The 20650-nt window shown below is 32.0% G+C and overlaps 1 protein-coding gene across 4 annotated transcripts; it reads right to left on the bottom strand.

Annotated features, from left to right (window-relative positions):
* Positions 1-8315: 8315 nt before the first annotated feature.
* On the bottom strand, positions 8316-16921 carry LOC129803721 (serine protease inhibitor dipetalogastin-like). 4 transcript variants are annotated; one of them, XM_055850505.1, is made up of 9 exons: positions 16344-16795; positions 16187-16258; positions 14713-14837; positions 14455-14598; positions 11138-11296; positions 10893-11069; positions 10391-10579; positions 10167-10325; positions 8316-8772 (listed from the first exon to the last, which is right to left on the bottom strand). In XM_055850505.1, the coding sequence occupies exons 3-9, from the start codon at positions 14765-14767 to the stop codon at positions 8735-8737; spliced, it is 921 nt and encodes a 306-aa protein (XP_055706480.1). In that variant the 5' UTR covers positions 14768-14837; positions 16187-16258; positions 16344-16795; the 3' UTR covers positions 8316-8734. The 4 variants fall into 4 exon arrangements, with proteins under 4 accessions (XP_055706480.1, XP_055706469.1, XP_055706460.1 ...); XM_055850494.1 differs by lacking the exons at positions 16187-16258; positions 16344-16795 and adding an exon at positions 16847-16921; XM_055850485.1 differs by lacking the exon at positions 16187-16258.
* Positions 16922-20650: the final 3729 nt, after the last annotated feature.

The raw sequence follows: 20650 nt of genomic DNA, 5'->3' as shown, positions 1-20650 counted from the left end.
CTATAAATGTTTTATTTGTAGCATTGTACTCACTTCAAGTAATGCTAAATGATTCTTGATTTTTTTATATTTTATATATTTATCACTCTTCTTCTTTTCTAGCTCTTCTTTCAGTTTTCCATGGCAAAGCTGTGTTGTTAGCACAAAGGATGACAATTCTAAAAGACTTTTCATGAAGTTTTTGAAAAGAAAACGAGCTAACTTTTACATATATTTGGTAAGATTCTTAACAATTTCAAGTACTCTTCTTTTCAGAGAATCCTAAAATTGTTCCATTAAAAACTCTTGAACTAATAAATGCTTTCCTAATCATGAAAGCTCATCAAATTTTTTTAACAAAAAAAATGAATTTCATTTTATTTATTATATGACTAATGAAAATAAATGAATCATCAAAGATTATTTGAAAAGTATAATTTTTACTAACTAATAAGAAATGAATAAAAACAATGAATAGTAATTTTTGGTGTTCTCTCTGACGAGAGAAACATGTTGTGAATAATAAGTTTTTGATAAAACATGTTCATGTTCAATTATGATAAATTTGCATTCAAAGCTTTAAATTTCATCCTTCCTTTGCAAGAGGATCAAATTTGGATCAATATGATCCTTTTATTTTTACCAGTGTTCTGGGAATGTTTCTTGAAATAAGATCAAATACCGCAAAATCATATACGAAAGAAATTATTTCCCCCATTCTACTTTTTCTTAACTTTAACAGAAATGCGTAATCTATTATAATGGCCTCTACACACTAAGTAAATTTATGTCCATATTGAAGAGTTTTTCCTAAATTTATTTGAATATGGACATAACTTTCACTAGTGTGTAGAAGCCATAACAATTAAACAAAACAATTAAAAACAGTTTTTTAATGGAGCAATCATCTTACAGATGAACGTCTAATAAAAAACAGCTTTTTAAATATTACTATATCCAATTTCCCTATATATAGTTCTATAGTCCATTTCAGTGAGATGTTTTAATTTTTTAAATAATGATATACTAAATCAAAAATTGTCTTTTGCATGCTTTTTCAAAGAAAGTTGAGAGTAGTCCGCCTTGAGTGACATTATTGGGACCGAATAAAATTTGCAAATCCACATCCAGTGCGCAGAAAAATATGTATCCAATTGCATCAGGAAAAAGTTACTGAAGAGCCGTAGTAAAATAAAGTGCCCTGTAGTCGACCGGTTCTTCAACTCGGCTAGTGACGTTATTTATTCAATTTACTTAGATTTGCTATAATATGGTCTAAGCAGTCTTGCAAATTAGTGAAAATTTTGTAGAAAATTACTACAGAACGTTAAAAAAATAGTTAAATAAGTCCACCAGTCAATTTGAGGAACCAGTCGACTTGAGGGTACTTTAGCTAATATGCGAAACATTTCCAATAAATTTTTCAACCTATTTTCAAAGCCATTTCTTTCAATTTGTTGTCACTCAACGCGAACCCCCCTGTAGTATAGTAGTAAGCTGCGCCTATAAATGAATTGTAAGTAATTTCTCTTCAGGTATTACTACTGAAAACAGATATTTTGGATTTTTCCATATTTATTTTGTAGATCTAGTAGATACTATTATTATTATTTATGAACAAAAGTTACTCTGGAGGTGAAACAGGCAAAAAACCTCTTAAAAAAAACTAACTAAAAAACGCATAAAAAATGTCAAAAACTTAATAACCTTTCCTTGAAAATGTAGATGATTTTTTCAATTTTTTTTTCACACTTATCGCCCATATTACTTACAACAATTTTAAAATCTAAAAGTTAACATTCCAAAGAAATAACATTAACAAAAATACCCCTAATTCAAATCTGAAATGAAATTAAATTAACTTTAGTACATATTTAGGCTGTGATGTAATATAATTACTATATTTTATCCATTAATTTTTTACACACAATTTTATTATATATTTTTTTAAACCTTTTACTGAGCAAAAATTATAAATCGATAAAACAAAATACTGGATATGAAATTTTTACTGATTTCTGAATTTTGGAGTATAAATGTTGATGATTACTAAAAAAAAATACGGTTACTAATACTTTAACCCTTTAAGGACGATTGGAACACCGGTGTCCCATAAAGAAAATGTTTTTCCTTGACTACCTAAAGTTATTTTTTTTTCTTATGTTTGTACATAATCGTAAAGTAGAAGGTTGGAGGAATCTAGAATATTTTTTTCAAGTCTCTAGCTATTATATAGTAAACATTTAAGCTAAAAAATGCCGAATTTTTAAATTCTCAAATTCATAACTGATTTTATTTATTTTTTATAGTTCAAATTTTTTTTAAACAAAACCCTTTTGGCAATAAAAACTACAATACTCATACGTATTGTTTTTCATTAAAGCGAAAAATATTATTCATTGGTATTGTCAGAAAAATTACTTAATTTTTTGGGCTATTTTTGTCCCTATCGTTCATAGAAGCACAAAATACACCGAATCAGATTCTGTTGGACTTTTCAAGGTTAGATGTAAGACTTATCATTGATTATGTTTCCCAGTTTAATTTTTATTGTTGATTTTCAGTCCGTAAAACACGTTAAACGTTAAAATAAACTTTAAAATAAATTCCCTTTAACTCTACCACCCAAGGTTAGAAAATAATTTGTATGTTACTAACACACGCTACAGTTTTTCAAAGTATCTTTTCCATTTTCCTCTCGACATTTTTTTTTCACTCACATGGAGTATTTATACCTTGAGAAGGTAACAGAGACTTTTTCTGCCACACGATATAAAGTGGATAAAATAGAAATGAGACGAAATACATTGGTGAAAATGCTTTGTAAATATTCAAGAAAACTATTTGTCCCTCCATTTTCCACGCAACACACAAGCACCTTGTGACTCTCTTGGGGTGAATTTTTACAGGAGTGCCAGAAGCGAATCTAGGTGCTACCGCAAAAGATTGTCCTTCACCCACTAAGGTCAATTCCAGTAGGTTTAAGGATACAACTGTTGTAGAAATGTTTTGAATTTGGCAATAAACAGTTTTTTTTTTGCTGTAGGGATGAGTGGAAATCGCGTGACGAAACTTTCAAAGGGTTTGTCCACAAAGTGTGTAGTGTAAGATATTTGATAAGATACCAGAGCTTATCTCCGCATTACTTTTACTACATAGTCCGCTTCTGTCAACCACCATCAAAATTTCACTTAAGTCTAATACATATTGAGGTTCTTCTGCACACATAGAATTCTCTTGTGTACCACCCACACTCAGTGCAATTGTTTGTGGATCAAATAAAGTGAATGGAAAGGAAATTTGCTATGGCATCATCCATCGCAATTTTTATTTTATTGGAGGTAGCACTACATGGGGTGAATATCAAGGTATGCGAGTCAATGTACTGCGCCAGGTTACAATAATAACACAAATAATACAATATGTGTATGGTAAAGGGATGGGGTTGAAAGTGAAAGAGTACGGGGGCAAAAGAAAAGTGTTTTTGGAGGTGAAATAATAATATAAAATATTCACATATCATGGCTTTGTGTATCGAACACTTTCATCCAAATTCTCGGGGTATTATGGGGCTCATGGGCGCAGTGTGAGTGAGAAATCTATTTTGCCATTGGAATTGGGGCAAGTGAAAGGAAGGAGTGGTGTGTCTGCATTATTATTGCGGAGGTCGTCATTGGGGTGGGCCCAACAAAGAAATCAATTCCTCACACTCCCCCATAGCACTTTGCCATGTGCCGAGGGTAAATCCGTTTGTGTGATTTAAATTGCTCAAATGTTGTGTGAGGAAGTAAAATGGGATTCTGTGTTGAGAAATTGATTGCGATTGGAGTGTGTCTCAATTGTGTAATGTGGATGTGTGTCGAGGATGTTTTTTTTCCGTAACCCACCCCTCCAGTATCCTTTATGGAGAATTCACGGCGATATTAACTTTTTGCGGTAAATTAATCGAAGGTCTGATGGTGCTACAGAAAGCTCCCCTTATATAAAAACGAGTCAATTTGATGAGGAATAGATAGATGGGTAAGAGCATAAAAATAGTTCAGTTGCGGAGGTGAAAGAATCACCCTTATTCATTAAAGTTTCATTCTCCCCCAACTTAGGGGATGAGAAATTGAAAGTATGGCAAATGAAAAAAATAAGTGAAGAAATGGAAAAGAGTAGAGGCATCAAATGGTAGAAGGGTAGAAAGAGCTACTGAGAAGGAAATAAGGGTACGCAATCATCATATTTTATATTGTTTACCCTTGAGATGAATGACTTTCTAATACTTTCTGAAACACACCCTTTCTTGATCTCTCTTTCACACAACTCAACCCATTTACGCATCTGTCCTGGGAAGAGCTTAAAGTTTTCTGACAGGTGGATAAAGTTTCGTATCTTCCCCAAATTCAGAGGTCGGAAAAGTTTTGTCAGGCACACTGCCAAATATCAACGGAAATCTCAATACTTTCTTCAGAAATCAACAAATTATACCACGGATTTTTCATCCCTTGTCTCAACCTTCTTGAAGATGGAAAATTCTATCTGATTGCCTCCAGAAAGTAAGTCTCCGTAACGAAAACTTTACAAAGTTTTTTGATTTTCTTCTAAATTTATTGCATAAAACTGCCTATTGGAGAAGAGGGTCACAAAGGATATGACAATCTCTCAATATACTCTACACAATAAATCTTCTTTCATTGACAGTTGTTGATATCTTCTTTCCGCAATAATTAAATATTACCACTGAGCAGGGAAATATGATATAGGAAAAAATTAAATGAAACTCTATTATAAATTTTTCATACCGTGAATAACAAAATATTAAAAAAGCAAAATTATTTTTTGCTTGGCAAAAAAGCACATTTTTAATCAGCTAAAAATATAATTCCCAATTAATTGTTAAAACAAATTAGTGGAATTAATATAAAATCTCCCTTTCGTAAGTTTTTACTGTCATTTATTTATGGTTATTTACGTCGCAACTGCATATTTTATTTAAGAATTTTAATTGTTTTCGATTTTATTCAATGAGATCTATCTATTGTTTCTATAAAATAATGTATAAATTTATTATGGACCTATCTAATAAGAAGACTAATCTCGTAAGTTCAAGCTCAAGCTAAAAATAAGTATTCATCAAGGAAAACCGTAAATATTCCTATTCTTCTCAATAATGGTCAAAGCAACTATAATATACAAATGGATGGATCTATTGTATCCAATTAACCCTTCAAGGACGATTGGAACACCGGTGTCCCATAAAGAAAATAATTTTTCCTGACTACCTAAATTTATTTTTTCTTTATGTTTATACGTAATTGCAAAATAGAAGGTTGAAGGAATCTAGGATATTTTTTGCAAGTCTTCAGCTATTTGCTATATAGTAAATTTTCAAATTTAAATTTAAATATTTTTTATACTTCCTTTCTTTTTAAGCAAAACCCTTTTGAGAAAAGAAACTACAATACTCAAATATAATATTTTTCATTAGATTGAAAATTATCATTCATATTATTGTCAGAAAAAATACTTAAATTTTTAGGCTATTTTGTCCCTATCGTTCATAGAGGTAAAAAATACACCAAATCAGACTCTGTTGGCTTTTCGAAGACCAGACATAAGACCTATTACTAGTTTTGTTCATTGGTTTCATTTTTATTGCTGATTTTCGGTTCGCGAAAACGAAAATCACATTCATTAAATGCCACATTTGAAGAAGATGATAGCAACAGTTACAAAAAATCTTTAACGATTTTAATTTGCCTAACTCTTTTTAGAACAAATTTTCTTTTAAGTTAAGACTCAATAAGACTCAGTATGAAAAAATAGCTAAATTGCAGCTACTAACTACGATCCTATCAAACATATAATGCATTCTCCATTCTATGATACGTATGACAAATTTCAAAAATTCGTGTATGGTAAAAATATTAAAATTTAAATTATTTTAATAAATATTAAATTGCGACAAAATCAGGTTGAAAAAATCGATAATGTTAAAATCTATTTATTAATGGGGCTTCCTCAATTACAAAGTCAAAAAATCAATTTATATATTTAATTGCTTTAGTCGATAGATAATATACGAGTATATTATAAAATTTTCAGTAGTCAATTCGAAGTATTTTAAAAGACACAGAATGACAAAATCAAAGCGAGTGATTGGGTGAACATTGAAAATTTTGTAGCGCGTTTTCTTCTCTTCTCATTTTTACAATTCTTTAAATTAACGAAAAATGATATAATAAAGGATCTTGTTGCCCGATTGAAACGAATAAAGTATCAAGTATCAAGTTGAAACAAATTATAATTAAGTTCTCCTCTAGCTGAACTAAAACAATTTTTGAAAAGATTCAAAATCATTAATTAATACTTTTTCTACGTAAAATGCATAACATGAACAAAAGTTTCGAATGCGTGATTTTTTTTAGCTTTTCTTAATTGAACTCCTTATTCAATGCAAAAAAAGCAATGCAAACATACATAAAAGAAAAACAGAAATTTTAAAAAGCTTGGTCAATTCTCTCTCTACCAAAAAATCAAAGAAAACTAATAATTTTCGAATTTCTAATTCAGGTAAACCCCTTAATAGCCCAAAATCAAATAATATTAATCACTCCAAGAAGTAAAGAAATCATTCAGACTTGAAATAGACAAGATAAAGCACTATGAAATGAGATGATCCATAATAAAATGTATGCTGGCGATAGCACAGAATTTAGTGAATGCAAAAAAAAGATGAGTGAAAATTGCGATAGAAAGTTCTGATTGGCACTGACATATTCACATATCCCAGAATGGGGCACTTTGCATGTGAAATTCAATAAATAATAGAGCCTCCAAAGTACCGCAAATGGCGACAATTTCCCTTTTGATTGATGCTGTCCTCTTTGTTGTTGCCATCGACCAAAATGTGAATAAATTTTTCCGCCTATTTCCACTTCTCTTTCAGACAGCAATTTTAGCGATGTCAGACGAAGTTTGAAATATATGAAATATTGAAAAGTGTTTCTTTTCAATGTGAAATTTTGTTATAAAAAAATATTTTAAGTTTGTTTTTGAGATTTTCCACCTAAAGCCTGGCTAGTGAATTTCCTTTCCTGTTTGAGGATATTTTCCGCCTCTCGCTCCAAGCAAGGCCTATCACTAGCAGTATAGTTCTGTTGCCCTTCGTGTTGTGAATAGGCTGATGGGAGACACTGTAACATCCAGTAACATGTCCTGGAACTGGAAGTGTTCGGATGGGGGCATAGAGTTGGGTCGCTGCCGGGCAAGTGGTCGCGATAAGCCTTGGTCTCCGTTAGGAATCTCTGCCCACAAATTTAAACATGGCAAATGTTTCAGATTAATTTTAAATTTATAAGAGTACCAGTGAAACTTTCCATGATACTAAGCTCTAGGTTCATAACCTCTAGCAATTTTCTGTCCAAAAGTTTAGGCTTAAAAATCCTTTGGTATATATACGTTTATTATCAGAATACTGAAATATTGCCAACGCGGAACCAGATTAGAGACCCGAATCATAGCTATTTTGTTAGCTGGAGATTGGCTATTGGGGCGGGTATTTTTCGCGAGGTTAAACATGTGACAAGTGACTTTGTAGATTTACTCCCTAACCACTCAAAAAGGATGCTTTCACGCAGATTTATGGTGTGTGGTGGATTTTATAGATTCCAATGTCCCTCTTCATTTTTTTGCCTTTACAGTAGCCTCGAGTACCGCAATAAAGTGCTATTGCTCTTGAAAGTTGCTCGAGGTCTCGTTTTTGACCGTTGGTGTTGTTTGAAATGACACAGAGTGATTGTCTAAAAAAAAAAAAACTCTGGGGAAGACTATCTATATGTAGTGTCTATAATACATATTCTATTGAGAGTATTTTCTGGTTTTCCACATTTTACAGAGTTTTGTCACTCACAGCAAATCTCTGGATGATTTGTAGGGTTGAACTTTATTTTAGGCAATTACACTGTCTTCCGGTTCTTTATTTTTTATACCCATAAGATGGGTGAAATGTATGGGGTCAAGATGGAAATTTCGCGAGGTTATTTTCTCACATTCAAGCACCGTTGAGATGGCAATGTAGACGACCGAAAAGCGCATGAAGGACTCTCTCGGTCAGGAATCGTGGCAGAGAGTCATAAAATACAAAATGTGCATTTTTTATGGACACTCCCTTCCCGAGCCCGGAGAATAACACATAAATTCCACACGGTAGAGGGGTAAATTTTTATTTGGCTAGAATATCTTTTGATTCACTTTTTTTGTTGCGTGTGCCCCACATAAAATTTCCTCATTGTCCCTCCTTGTAATTCAATTTCCACACGCATTTCTGCCCAAAAGACAAAGAAGAGTGCGACAATAAAAAGAAAAGAACAATAATTTTTATTATTGATATGACTTAAATTTATACAAGAACACACAGAATGAATAAATGACACAAGGGGGATGTCACAATTTTTTTTGGAGCTCTAATATCCCTATTCCAAAACTCACTATATATCATGGAAATTTATTGTTACACATTTATTCCACGAGAATCTTTAACAAGAAATTCCAATTTATCACAGATTATTCTAACATTTTGTCCACGAAGTGAAGAAGTGAGATATTGTCTTAATACCAAATTCTCCTCTTGCATCGTTATGTGATCAAAGTTAAATTATTCAATTAAATTAGTTCGATGGCGAAGTAAACACATGTTTAATCGTTTCGTACGACGGCGATCATACAAACTTTTCATGAACTCTCGATGGAGTCGCCTGGTACATTGTGTCTATTCAATACACGGCCCAGAGTGGACGTAAATCAGATCTGAAAGAAAAGTATTTCCCTAGACATTTTAGAAATTATTTGTATATTATGATCTATAAAAATTTATAATAAATTCAGTAATAGAGCCATTACATTGAAAATTATTATGAAAAAAGTGTAAAAGAAAAGATTACTCGTTCTATTTTATTAGAAATATTTCTAACTACATATTATATATTCTTATTTTACCTCAGATTAAAAAGCTGAGATTATAAAGAATCTAAGCTAAAATCTGATGCTTTGAGAAATTGTACTTAAATGGTCAATTAGGAGGTAAGACCACTGGCTCGACTGTCATACTTGCGAGTTTAAGTCCCGCCTAGTGTAAATAGATTGAAACACTTGAGAAATCATTTTTCACGTATACATTGTAAATTAAATAAAATTTGTAAACCAAACAATGCACTAAATGTCCAGAATGACCTGATAATTCAAAATAAATAAATATGAACAATAATATCGTCAATGGATTTTGTTAAAAGAAAACAAACAATTTGTAGCTTTTACTTCATAATGCAAAATTTTTATAATGCTTTTTCAAATTATAAAAATCGTTGTTTATATCTACATTTTTGTGAGACATGCTGGTCTATTAGGAAATTCATAATTAATAATTAATTCATAATTCATAAAGTAAATCTATCAGGTTTCTAAATTAATTATGAATAGGGTCGAAAGAACACCCTATTGGCATTTTAAAAGCTCGTGTCATGAACTTATAGGATTCTATTTTGTATAATATTATTTGGGATACGAAATTTGAACATCTAAAACAAGGTATGTAGATTAATTTTACTAGCATTTTATCAAATACATTATATAAATAAATTGCAATATTTTGACGAAACTGCCAATAAGTGTTCCCTGCCAAACGGGTCGAGGGAACCTTATATTGGATTCTCTGAAATGCTCTTTAATACTCGTAATATGCATGAAAAAGTTTGAACCAAAAGAGTAACTGAATTTAAAAAGAATGAATTCCAAACAATCAGTTTTGGAATTGTTAAATAATCCATTATCCGATTTTTCACCGGTTTACTATTTCCGATTAAAACAATAATAATAAAAATTAAACGATCCTTCGATTGTAAGTAAGAGGAACTAACAATAAATCAAACTTAAACGAAACGACATGCATAAAATGGCGAATAATTACAATTATGAAGTAAAATAGTTTAAGAAAATATAAGTATTCAAATTTTGCAATGTAATAACTCCATATAGAATTTAATTTTACTAAAGAGGTAAACATGGAGCACAAAACGTTTCTGATGAGAACATCAGAGTGAGTGTGTTGAAAGTTTGAATATACTGGATTTTGAGCAAGATCGTTCTTATGATGTAGCATTATGTCATTGCTTATCTAAATTGCATATATCATGTAAATTACTCACTTCTGCGAAGCCGTGCTGCTGCACACAGAAGAGCTTCATATGAAACGTACGACCGTTTATCCGATCCACAAACTGGAGTAGGTGTTTTGATAAATTTCAGCCACTGAGGACAAGGATCTTTGTCTTCCTTACACGCTCCATTGCTCACTCTGTACAAATCTGTCCATCAAGAAGTACTAATTAGAAACTGGTGGTGGCATGAAATTGCCTTAAGGTATGCTTACATCGATCGAGACGACGGGAACACTCCAAATGGTGATGGGAACGATATGTCCTCCGGTCGCTTCCACAAACGATATACCGCTCCTTCTCAGCTCTTGTTGCATTGAAGAAGGAACGATTGATTAAAGTGGCAAATTCACAGCTCATCTGGAAGGGACAGAAACACTTGCCACCCAATTTCTCGTGAATCCCTGCAAAAGACGGAAAACGCGAGTCTGTATTTCGTCAATTTAATCAAATTTAATCAAAAGATGGAACTTTGGTGTCTTCCGTAAAGTTGAGCTCTTCAACTCGATCGGGTATCATCTTTTCACGGAAAGTTGAAGAAAATTACCTCAACTTTCAGGAGGGATTGGTAGAAAAAAAATCAATCAGAATAAGTACGTCAAATTTCCCTACAACTTTTGAAAAGTCAGGCAAGTTTGGAAGTAAAAGACACATGATGGGAAATTTGTATTTGGGAAGAGACAAATTTGCTTGCAATATTTTTTAGAAATAACTCACTTGGTTTGGTGCAGAGCGCTTCGAAGGGGTTATCATAAGTTTTATTGTTGTGACCACAGACAACATTCTTCTCAAATCGTCGCCTTGGCAATTTGCATGCCTTCATCCGGAACTGTCTGTGGAGTGATTTTCTCACCTCACGAATTGTACATCCACCCTCGTGGACGATATTTATAGCTAGTGGAGAAAGTAAACAAAGTTATCATTTGGTGAAGTTCCTTAATACTCTGTGCATATGGACAAACTTGGTATGAATGCCTTGAGACACCTCACTTGATGGGGATGCCCATAGCTGTAACCATTGTTGGCACATACAATTGTATCGCTAGTCCAAGGGCCTTGCAAATCTTCATAACTGGGACAAAGAAGTGCTGCACATTCTCCTTTTCTCACCACGTGAATTCCTTCCTCAGTTGCATAAATAATTCCAATGTTGAATCAACGATGAAAAATAAACAAAATACAAAATGCAAGATAAGGAATTATTGTTTCAGTTCCACTCTGTAGTCGTTCTTCCCTTTCGAGAAGAAACACTATTCACAATAACAAGTAGCATGAAGGAGTGTTTATGGAAGAAAATAGGCGAATTATTGACAAACCTTTGCACAATTATTTGCATTTCATTCATTTAAAATTACTTTTCAGAATTTTCAGGAGATTTTCTCTTCATAAATTTCCTAGACTATCTTTTAATTTTGCAGAAATTTGTAGAATGATATTCAACAGCATTTTCTATAAGTATATAAGGCAGGTGGATTTATCATGTCAATTAAGGGAATTTATCTTTAATACAAAAATTCGTTTTTCCATGCTTTCAACAAAAAATACACTAAAAACATACTATAAATTTCTATACATATTGTATATCAAATTTATTTGCCTACCTGTCTGAGAGTATGTTTACATTCCTTGAGTTGTAGGCTATAAAGTTGTTATTAATATGCAAACTTCATGTGTGATTCAAAGAACATCAAGCATATACAACCAGACACAAACTAACCCTAATTTGTTGAGGCATATGCTCTCTGTAGCTGTTTAACATTTCACCTTGAAAATTGTTATAAGAAATGATTCAATGTAATTGTTATATATCGCACCGTGCATATTTTTAGGTGTATTTTAGAATTAAATTATTAAATTTTCTGAATTTGACATACATATTTTAATAGTATCTTATACTTCCTGAACTGTTTTTACCTTAATAACTTTGTTTTAAAGATTTTTTGCAATTTTAGATATTTTAAAATCCAAAGTCAGTTGTAGAAATTGCAAAATTATTAGACAACGAGTTTTAAAACTTTATTGATTTGGTGGTGAATTGATTGGTTGGGGTAGAAACCAAGATTTTGGTACGGTATGAAGGTCGACTTATGAGCAGAAGTCCGAGACCTTAAATCAATATTACTCACCGTTTAGCAGCTCCGTTCACGGTCAAACGGATGAACAGACAACAACATTACGTATTTAAAAAAAAAATAATAATAGTCTAATTCGTAAAAATATTTTAAAAATGTATCCCGAAAGATAGAAAAAACTTACACATGTTTTTTTTAAATGCACTTTACTTCATTCTGATTTGTCAAATAATCAAAAGAGTAAAAAATATTACACAAATAAATTAAATAAGTACATTAACTACAAACTGTGTTGAGGGTTATCTCTACTAGAAAACTTAATAAAGACGAGTTAAACCCAAAAGATACTTAAAAAGAAATAGATATAATAATCTTTTTTCAAGAAAATGTCGACCGTTCAGAATTAGAAACGAATAACTCGCAGTAGGTAAATTCTACAGGATAGCGATTTGAAGCTGAGATTTTCCATGCAGAGTATAGGATTTTTGATATATAAAATCTCTATAACTTAGAAAATAATTATCTTTTAAGTATAATATTCACAGAGAAGATAGAGGGTATAAATAAGTATCCAAAAAGCGAATAAAACGTTTTTTGTATAAAATCGAGTTCTTCGACTTATATTCTGGATGGTCTATGTATTTTATAAAAGCAACAAAACATTGTGATGGAAAATCGAGTAAATCAAAATCTTTATACGATACTATAAAACTTGTAAATTAAAGCCACTGAAAAAGTAAGTAACTAACAAATCTTTACACGAGAGAAAATTTGAAGAGTTAAACAATACCATCGCCAAATTCTAATTTTCTAAATTTTAATTTAGAAAGCAAGAGTTGAAACAACTCTATAGGCCTCAACACATTGGGACCCATTTTCATCAAAAATTACATTTTTTACAAGACGATTTCCTTCAAAAAGGAAATTTTTTACGAAAATTGCTATGAATGTATAGAGGCCTCATGGCCTCTACACACTAGAGGAAATTATGCCTATATTGAAAGGATTTTCCTACAGAAGTGTAATGAATTTTCTTCAATATGGACATAAATTTCTGAAATTCTCAAAGAGGCCTTTATGGCAGAATTGAATTAATTTGACGGATATCAGTGTACTTATTCACACATTTTCAATGTAAAATTTCATCTCAACTGAAGTGTATACTCAAATGACTCAAATATTTTAGATTCAAGAATATATTTCAGTTGAGATGACTTTCATTTACTAAAATTCATAAGCAAATTCAAATAAAAATAATATCCTATATATGTAATGGTTTTAGGTCACCGGTGACCTAACAAAATACTTTTTTCCTACAGCCATCAAAGGTTATGTCTTACTTTAAAAAGTCAGAAATTTTTTTTTTATTTGACTCCCAATTTTAACACTCTTATCCTTAAAGAGTTAAGAGTGTTTCGTAAGAATAAAGCATGCAAGTTCCTCGCAGTTCTTAATTTTCGATTTATCCGAAGAAAGTTAATTTGAATAAAACAAAAATAGAATGATTTTAACTCTTATTTCCATATAAATTTTTAAATGAACATAGTAAAAATTAGTCTGAAGAGAGTTGAAGCAACTCTTCTAACCCTACAACCCTAAAAGTAACTCTACAGCCGTTCCGTCACTCTTTGCTTATGCTTACAGGCAACCGGGCCACAAGTAACCGGAAATTCCGGCCACTTTTCTATGGTCGCTGAATATATTTACGCCGAAATCGAAGTAAAATTTACATTGAGAAGGATTTAATCAGATTTAACAACAATAAAGAGTTAATTTTACATAGATTCTAGTGACTTTTACTTATTTTGTTCTTCAAAAAGAATAAATCGTAATGTCTGCATAATTTCAAAATATTTTCCTACAATCCTATAGGGTGGCGGCATTACTTGTGGCCACTGTCTTTACTTATGGCCTCCCCGCAAAAAAATTTACAATGTCAAAAAATGATTTCGGAAAACCTCAAAATTAAAAATATTTGATGTGATTTAATTGCAATTCACATTTTTTCGGTTTTCGGAATCATGTTCTGACAAAAATTGCGACATGGCGACAAGACAGGCCACAAGTAATGCCGCCACCCTATGCTTTTTCATAAAGCAAAAGTATCTATAAAAAAAATCTGAGTATTGTGATAAATTTAGCATTTTAGTTCTAAAACATTACTTACAATTAAGATGATAGTACCCAAACCCTTGTGCATCACTTACTTCTATGAAATGGTCGATGTATGTTGATACAGTTGAGCATGTCAATGTTACCATAGGTCTTTCCATCAGAACCACAAATTGGCTTGTAGAAGGGATTGAGATTGCATTTGGCTGCGGTGACGACGGTGTGTGATACCAAATAACCTACATAAATTCACATTGATTTCTCAATTTAAATATTTCTCACATAACGTATTTTTTGCCCATTGAAATTCAGTCGAGTGCACTGGGATGAGAGACAGAATTGAAAACACTTACTGACTAACGCAAATGCCACAAGATTCCGCACTGAATTCAATTGATTCATTTTCATGGTTGCACGAGGAAGAAAAACAAATTGGTTGATAGATCCAGAAGCGAGAAAATGATGTTATAGGAACTCCCTGTGATAGTGAGAAAGAGAAAGAGGGGTAAAATATAAACACATTTGATCACATAAAAGAAATATGTGCAGTAAAAATTGTTTGAAATTTTTGTGCACTTCTGGAGGAAATAAAAAGAATGATTTATTAGCACATTTGCACTCCAGCATATTGTACCGCTTATGGAATTTATTTTCTGGGGTGGATTAGCAAATAAAATTCCGATAAAATTTTCTCTAAACGAGAAAAATCTTCGAGCATAATTATTTTGAGTGAGACACATTCTTTTAAAATTGCCCTTTTATCGTTTAAGAAACACATAATACTGTAAACGCTTAAAAGGTAAAGAATTTCACAACACAATTGAGTTATAAAATTCCTCAGCAAACAGATGGGAAATTCTTTGAGAGTGGAATGTTGAAAATGGGTCGATGAGAAGCATAAAAAGGATCATGAAAATCCGCCACGGACTTCCACTCAGCGAGGATTTTCTTGCCACAATAGCTCATAGTGTCTCAAACTTAAGACATTGAGATAAAATGTGATATTTTGGGAATGATTCCTCATCCAAATCATTCTTCCAATAGAAAGTTATATCTCAAGTTCACCCACAAAGGTGTTGATTGACGATCATCGGTGTTTTAATGTAGAAGAACCACTATAACACTATTTTCCTCATTCCAGTCTCGCATTTTCATCTCACGCGGTAATTCCTCCTTGACAGATATTTGGCATTCCAATCCATCATGTGGCCAGCACATTTTACCCACCGATTCTTCCATCAACAGGACCGTGCCCAATCCACATTTATTTCTCACCTTCGCACTCGGCAATATTCACGCACCAGATAATTGTGGTATCGTCATTAATTAAAGCGAGATCAATCGCTTAGTAATTGTACTGAATTTTGAATCTAACATCCACACCCTTACACTTTGGTCGCTCTTGCAAAATTTGTATGTAATTTATTCCTAAATTAAACACTGATTGCAGTTTAATGAAAATTGCGAATTTCTATTAATTTATTTTTTTCATCAACTTGTTTCACTAATTTTTGGTGATTCTGAATGTGACACTACATTTTTTTTTAATCAGAATGACGCTGTTGCAACATTTTTTACCATAAAAGCACTTTTAAATTTGCTAAAAGTACCTTTCCGAGTATTTTTCTACATTCAATTATCTTTTTCAGTAAACGACTTTAAAAGACCAATTTTCAAAAGAATAATATCAATTTCATTTAATTTTTTCTATGCAGAAACTCTCTTGAAAATGAGCAAAGACACTTTTGCAATTTTTAAAAAATAATATGATTTTCTTTGTTAAATCAAAATTGTTCAAAATTTATATCTAATATAGAAAAAAATCACCTTATCACAACTTTTTTTTACGCGCCAAAGAAATTTAATTTTATCACCTCGCACGTTTCGTTGAAATTTCCACTGGAAATTGCAATTTGCGAAAAATACAGAACAAAATAAAAAGAGTTTCTCATTTGCAATTGCACATCACTTTTTAATTATTCACCTCTGAAGTTCATTGAGCCAACTGAAAATTTACCATGTCTGTGTCACTGTCACAGATAAAAGTGTACCACAGATAAAAAATTGCTCTTGGCAAGTGAGAAACAATTGTGAATTGATAAGAAAAATTATGTTTTTCAGGTATTCACTGTACAAACACTCTAGTTGACAAAGAAAAAACTCAGATTGAATATTAATCTCACAAAAAGAGACAAAATTGGTGGATGATAGAGTGATGATATTTTTATAGAAAAGGATTTCAAGAATTTAGTTTTCAAAAAAATGTACAAGTGGATTTTAGAAGAGTGGCACATGAAATTTAGTTAGGAAGCACGAGAGAGTATGGTTCCAAAAGCACGTCCAGCACCGTTCTAACATCAGCGAGAACTGTCAGCAATTTCGCGAGATATTATTTATAAAATCTAACAGAGAGGAATTACGTAATTATGGTATGGAATGGTAACGAGAGTTGCATCAATATAGGAGGGAAAAAAAGAGTCCACGAACAGCGTTCAAGAGTGCAAGACAGAGAGATCACCACCAGCGGGTAAATGTCCAGTTGATCGAGCAATGGTTCAAACTAAAATGACGAATTATACCTGGTTCGATGACGAAGAAAATGACGCCATCAAGTGCAACCCCTCTCTAAACTAAACAAATAAATAAATCACTTTCGATCAATTGACTCAAGTGGCAAATTAATCGAGCCGGTCTTGCATCACTTGATGACAAAACTATGGCCAATGGCAATCAATATCAAATGAGTTTCCTTGTCAACCTCATCAATGTCCACTCCTCACAGAGGTGATCACGTTACACTTTTACACCCTGTTTTGACACTGACTTTCTGCGTATATCTTTCAGATTTGAGTTAATCTATTTGAAATAAACATAGTTTAGGAAGCTTTTTACTAATATAATTTCTTACCACTAAGGCAGTCATGGACAGACTCACCAATAAAAATATTGTAAAAATGCAAACCTGACAGCATACAACCTATGAAGGGGTCTTCCATCGTTTTACCCTGGAGGTTGGTCACCGACGCTAAGACGGCGATGGCCGCATGGTACGGTGGGGTTACAATGAGTTATTGTAAGTTATTAGTAGTAATGAAAAATAAATACAATACAATTTATCACTCTTATAATTTTAAAAGTTATGATTATCTTAGTTCAAGTATGCAATTCACTTACGAAAATTGAATTTTTTTGAATTTATTAACACAAGAAATTCGCCCGCCAATGTGAAACTGCAATAATGAAGAATTTTAGTGAATTATTTATTAGTCGGACAATTTATGGCATTTTTTACAACTTTTTTAATAATGTAAGAATTTAAAATACATATTTAAGGATACCAAAAATTTATATAAGCATTGTTTTTATTTCTTTTTCAAAGCAATCACAATAAACTGCTAATTTTTCGTTTCTTACTTTAAAAATAATTTTTCGTGCACTATTAAGTATTAAAGTTTTTATATTCAGTAGTCTCACTATGAATTCCGAACAAAATGTAGAAAGAATTTTCTAAAGATTTCGAGTCTTCATCACTGAACATTTAGTTCTAGTCTGGGAACAACACAACGATAAACTATGGAATGTGATATTTGTCTAAAACTTAATATTCTTTAATTAACCTTATATAAAAATATTGCTCTTAAAAAAAGTGCAAAGCGTTGAAAAAATTAGAAATATTTCAAAAAATTTATTGGTTATACATGACTATGAAGATGAAGTAATGAGCAAATGATGTAATAAATTTAGGAGTATCTCTCAAACAGAGTAAAACCCATTAAATTCTTGGTAATGAGTATAATTTTAAAATAAAATAAAATACTAATTTCAGAATGTCTTAGTTACTTTATGAATTAAATGCCAATCCATACTTCAATTTAATTCTAACTCCGTAACAGTTATAATGTCCTTTTGTCACATTCTCGTACTTAAATATTTTGGCTTATTAACTCTCAGTGGAATTCCAGAAGCTGATACAAAGACATGCCATCAATTCCATCGACAATTAACTATAAATTGAGAATGGCTATAAAATAATTTAGCATAAACTGCACAATTACTTCTATAGAAAATAACATGTCAACTTTATGCAATGTGTAGAAAATGCAACTAAGTGTAGGTGATCGAAATTGATATCAATATTACATGTCCCATAAAGCCGCGAATCTCTCAATTTAACACACAACATAAGCTCATTTTCTACATCTTTTAACAAATTGCAAAGCGATCGCTCTTGTACATTGGCTCGATCACAGGCCACGATCTCTTCCGCCGATGATTAGTGTTTTGCATCGCGTGCGTGTGTGATTAATTCAATTACTCGCGGCAATTATGATGCTACGCAGAGAGTCTCGTGTGATTGTGTAAACAAAACATGAATAAATAATGATTTGCACTCGTGAAGAATTTCTTAATAGCCCAGACGACACTGTCAGTCATTTTTCTCGCACTCTCATAAAAATTCATCACTTTTATCTTTTTACCATTAGGCTCGCGGCTAAAGACTTATAAACCTTCCGCAATGCAATTCAGACGGTCATATATGGTAAAATGTCAACAATTTGACACACTTTTCGTGTGTGCTAAACACTGTCATATAGTATCTTCATCTTTGAGATTAAATATGAATCACAATTAGCAAATCAGTGTGCAAATTCGCTCAAGATAATTGATTTGCTGTTTAGTGATTGAATGCAATTGAATATACAAACCAAGGCTGAATGGCTCACAATATATCACCTGACCCCAAACCAAAATTGTTTATTCTTTTTACCACATTCTTAAATCCAAATTAGGGAGGATTTCTGCAAGGTAATTGCTAGGGAATTTCTCGATGTTTGTATTCTGATGTGGCTCGTTTAGCAAATTGGCCGTTTTAGCATACAAATATTTCTAAGACAATTTTCCAGTACTATTGCACCTATTATCTGTCTGCCTAACAGACACCTTCATTTCTCGCTATTAATAAATTCATACTGTCTATAGTGGTCTCTACACATTGTAAAAATATTACGACAAAATTAGGCATTTGAAAATAAGTCGCTCTCCATTCACCTGTGATTTACTTCAAAATGCTAAATTTTGATGTAAATTTCTAACAATAAAGGCCTCTACACATTGGGAGTAATTGTCGTCAAAAACCGCATTTTACAGAATTTTGACGTTTTCACCTACAGCAGTGCAGACAATTTCATTCAAAAACACATTTTTTGACGGAAATTGCTCCCAATGTGTAGAGGCCTTAATATGAGATGTTTTTGTTAAAATAGAGCATTTTGAAGTAATCGCTTGTCTATGTACACGTAAATCACTAAAAATTGTCGAATTGTCCCATTTTGACGGAAAATTCTCATAATGTATAGACGCCTTTAGAGACAAATGACACATGCCCATTACCTTTCAAATTTATTATTGACAAATTTGAGGTTCTCAAACCAACAAAAACTTTCCTCAACGTGAGCAATAGTTCCTAGAAACTTTCATACTATACTGTGCCCTACATGTTCATACCCCCTGCGTTAATCACCGTTTACGTTTTAAGAAAAGAAGACATACTTATCTATCCATCCGATCCATCCGGTCGTTAAAGAGCTAAAAGTCAAACAGTGAAAGATAATGATCTAAGAGTTTTAAGAATCTTTTTCTCAAATAATTTGGAAGAATTTTTATTTTTTTGATTTACTTCAATATTTCGTATGAATTTATATTGTCTTCAACCGGTTGTAGGGGAAAGTACTCTCCTTTCGAACGTTCATGCCTTCAAATAATGTGAATTTCTTTTATATTTCCTTAAGAAACTGATACATACAAATATCACATAATTATCAATAATTGTTGATAAGCTAACTATATTTGATAGAAATGTGTAAGTCTCTTACAAAATAATGAAAGAAAATTCACATTATTCGAAGGCATAAACGTTCGAGGGGAGACTACTTTCCCCTAGTATGAACCAGTAATTTTAATTTTAACAAGATTTATTTGAATTTTGGTTATATCTGGAATAATTTATTTATATATTAACATCTGTTGTCATTCAGCAAATCCAATATGAGGATCTCTCAACACCGCAGATTGTTTAAACTGATCTCATCGATACTCTGTCTCATTTACTTGGTTTTACAAAACTTAGTCATACTTCCTGATAACCCGTTTTTCGGAGTAGGAACAGGGTACAATCTAACTTAGAAATTTAAACATATTATCTTATCAACTTCGTCATTATTTTCTAAGAAATTAATAAATATTTCGCAATGAATTTTTTATGATACTCACAATAAGGATTTCTGAACTTTA

Source organism: Phlebotomus papatasi, chromosome 1 (genome assembly GCF_024763615.1).
Source record: "Phlebotomus papatasi isolate M1 chromosome 1, Ppap_2.1, whole genome shotgun sequence".
Lineage (NCBI taxonomy): Eukaryota > Metazoa > Arthropoda > Insecta > Diptera > Psychodidae > Phlebotomus > Phlebotomus papatasi.
Note: the sequence above shows the minus strand (reverse complement) of the source record. Positions and strands in the feature narration are given on the sequence as shown.

Coding starts and splice junctions, on each gene's coding strand:
- LOC129803721 (XM_055850494.1), bottom strand. CDS start 14,767: ATGAAAATGAATCAATTGAATTCAGTGCGGAATCTTGTGGCATTTGCG. Junction 14,599..14,712: donor TGTGGCATTTGCGTTAGTCA/GTAAGTGTTTTC, acceptor GAATTTATGTAG/GTTATTTGGTATCACACACC. Junction 11,070..11,137: donor TCTCAAGGCATTCATACCAA/GTTTGTCCATAT, acceptor TTTCTCCACTAG/CTATAAATATCGTCCACGAG.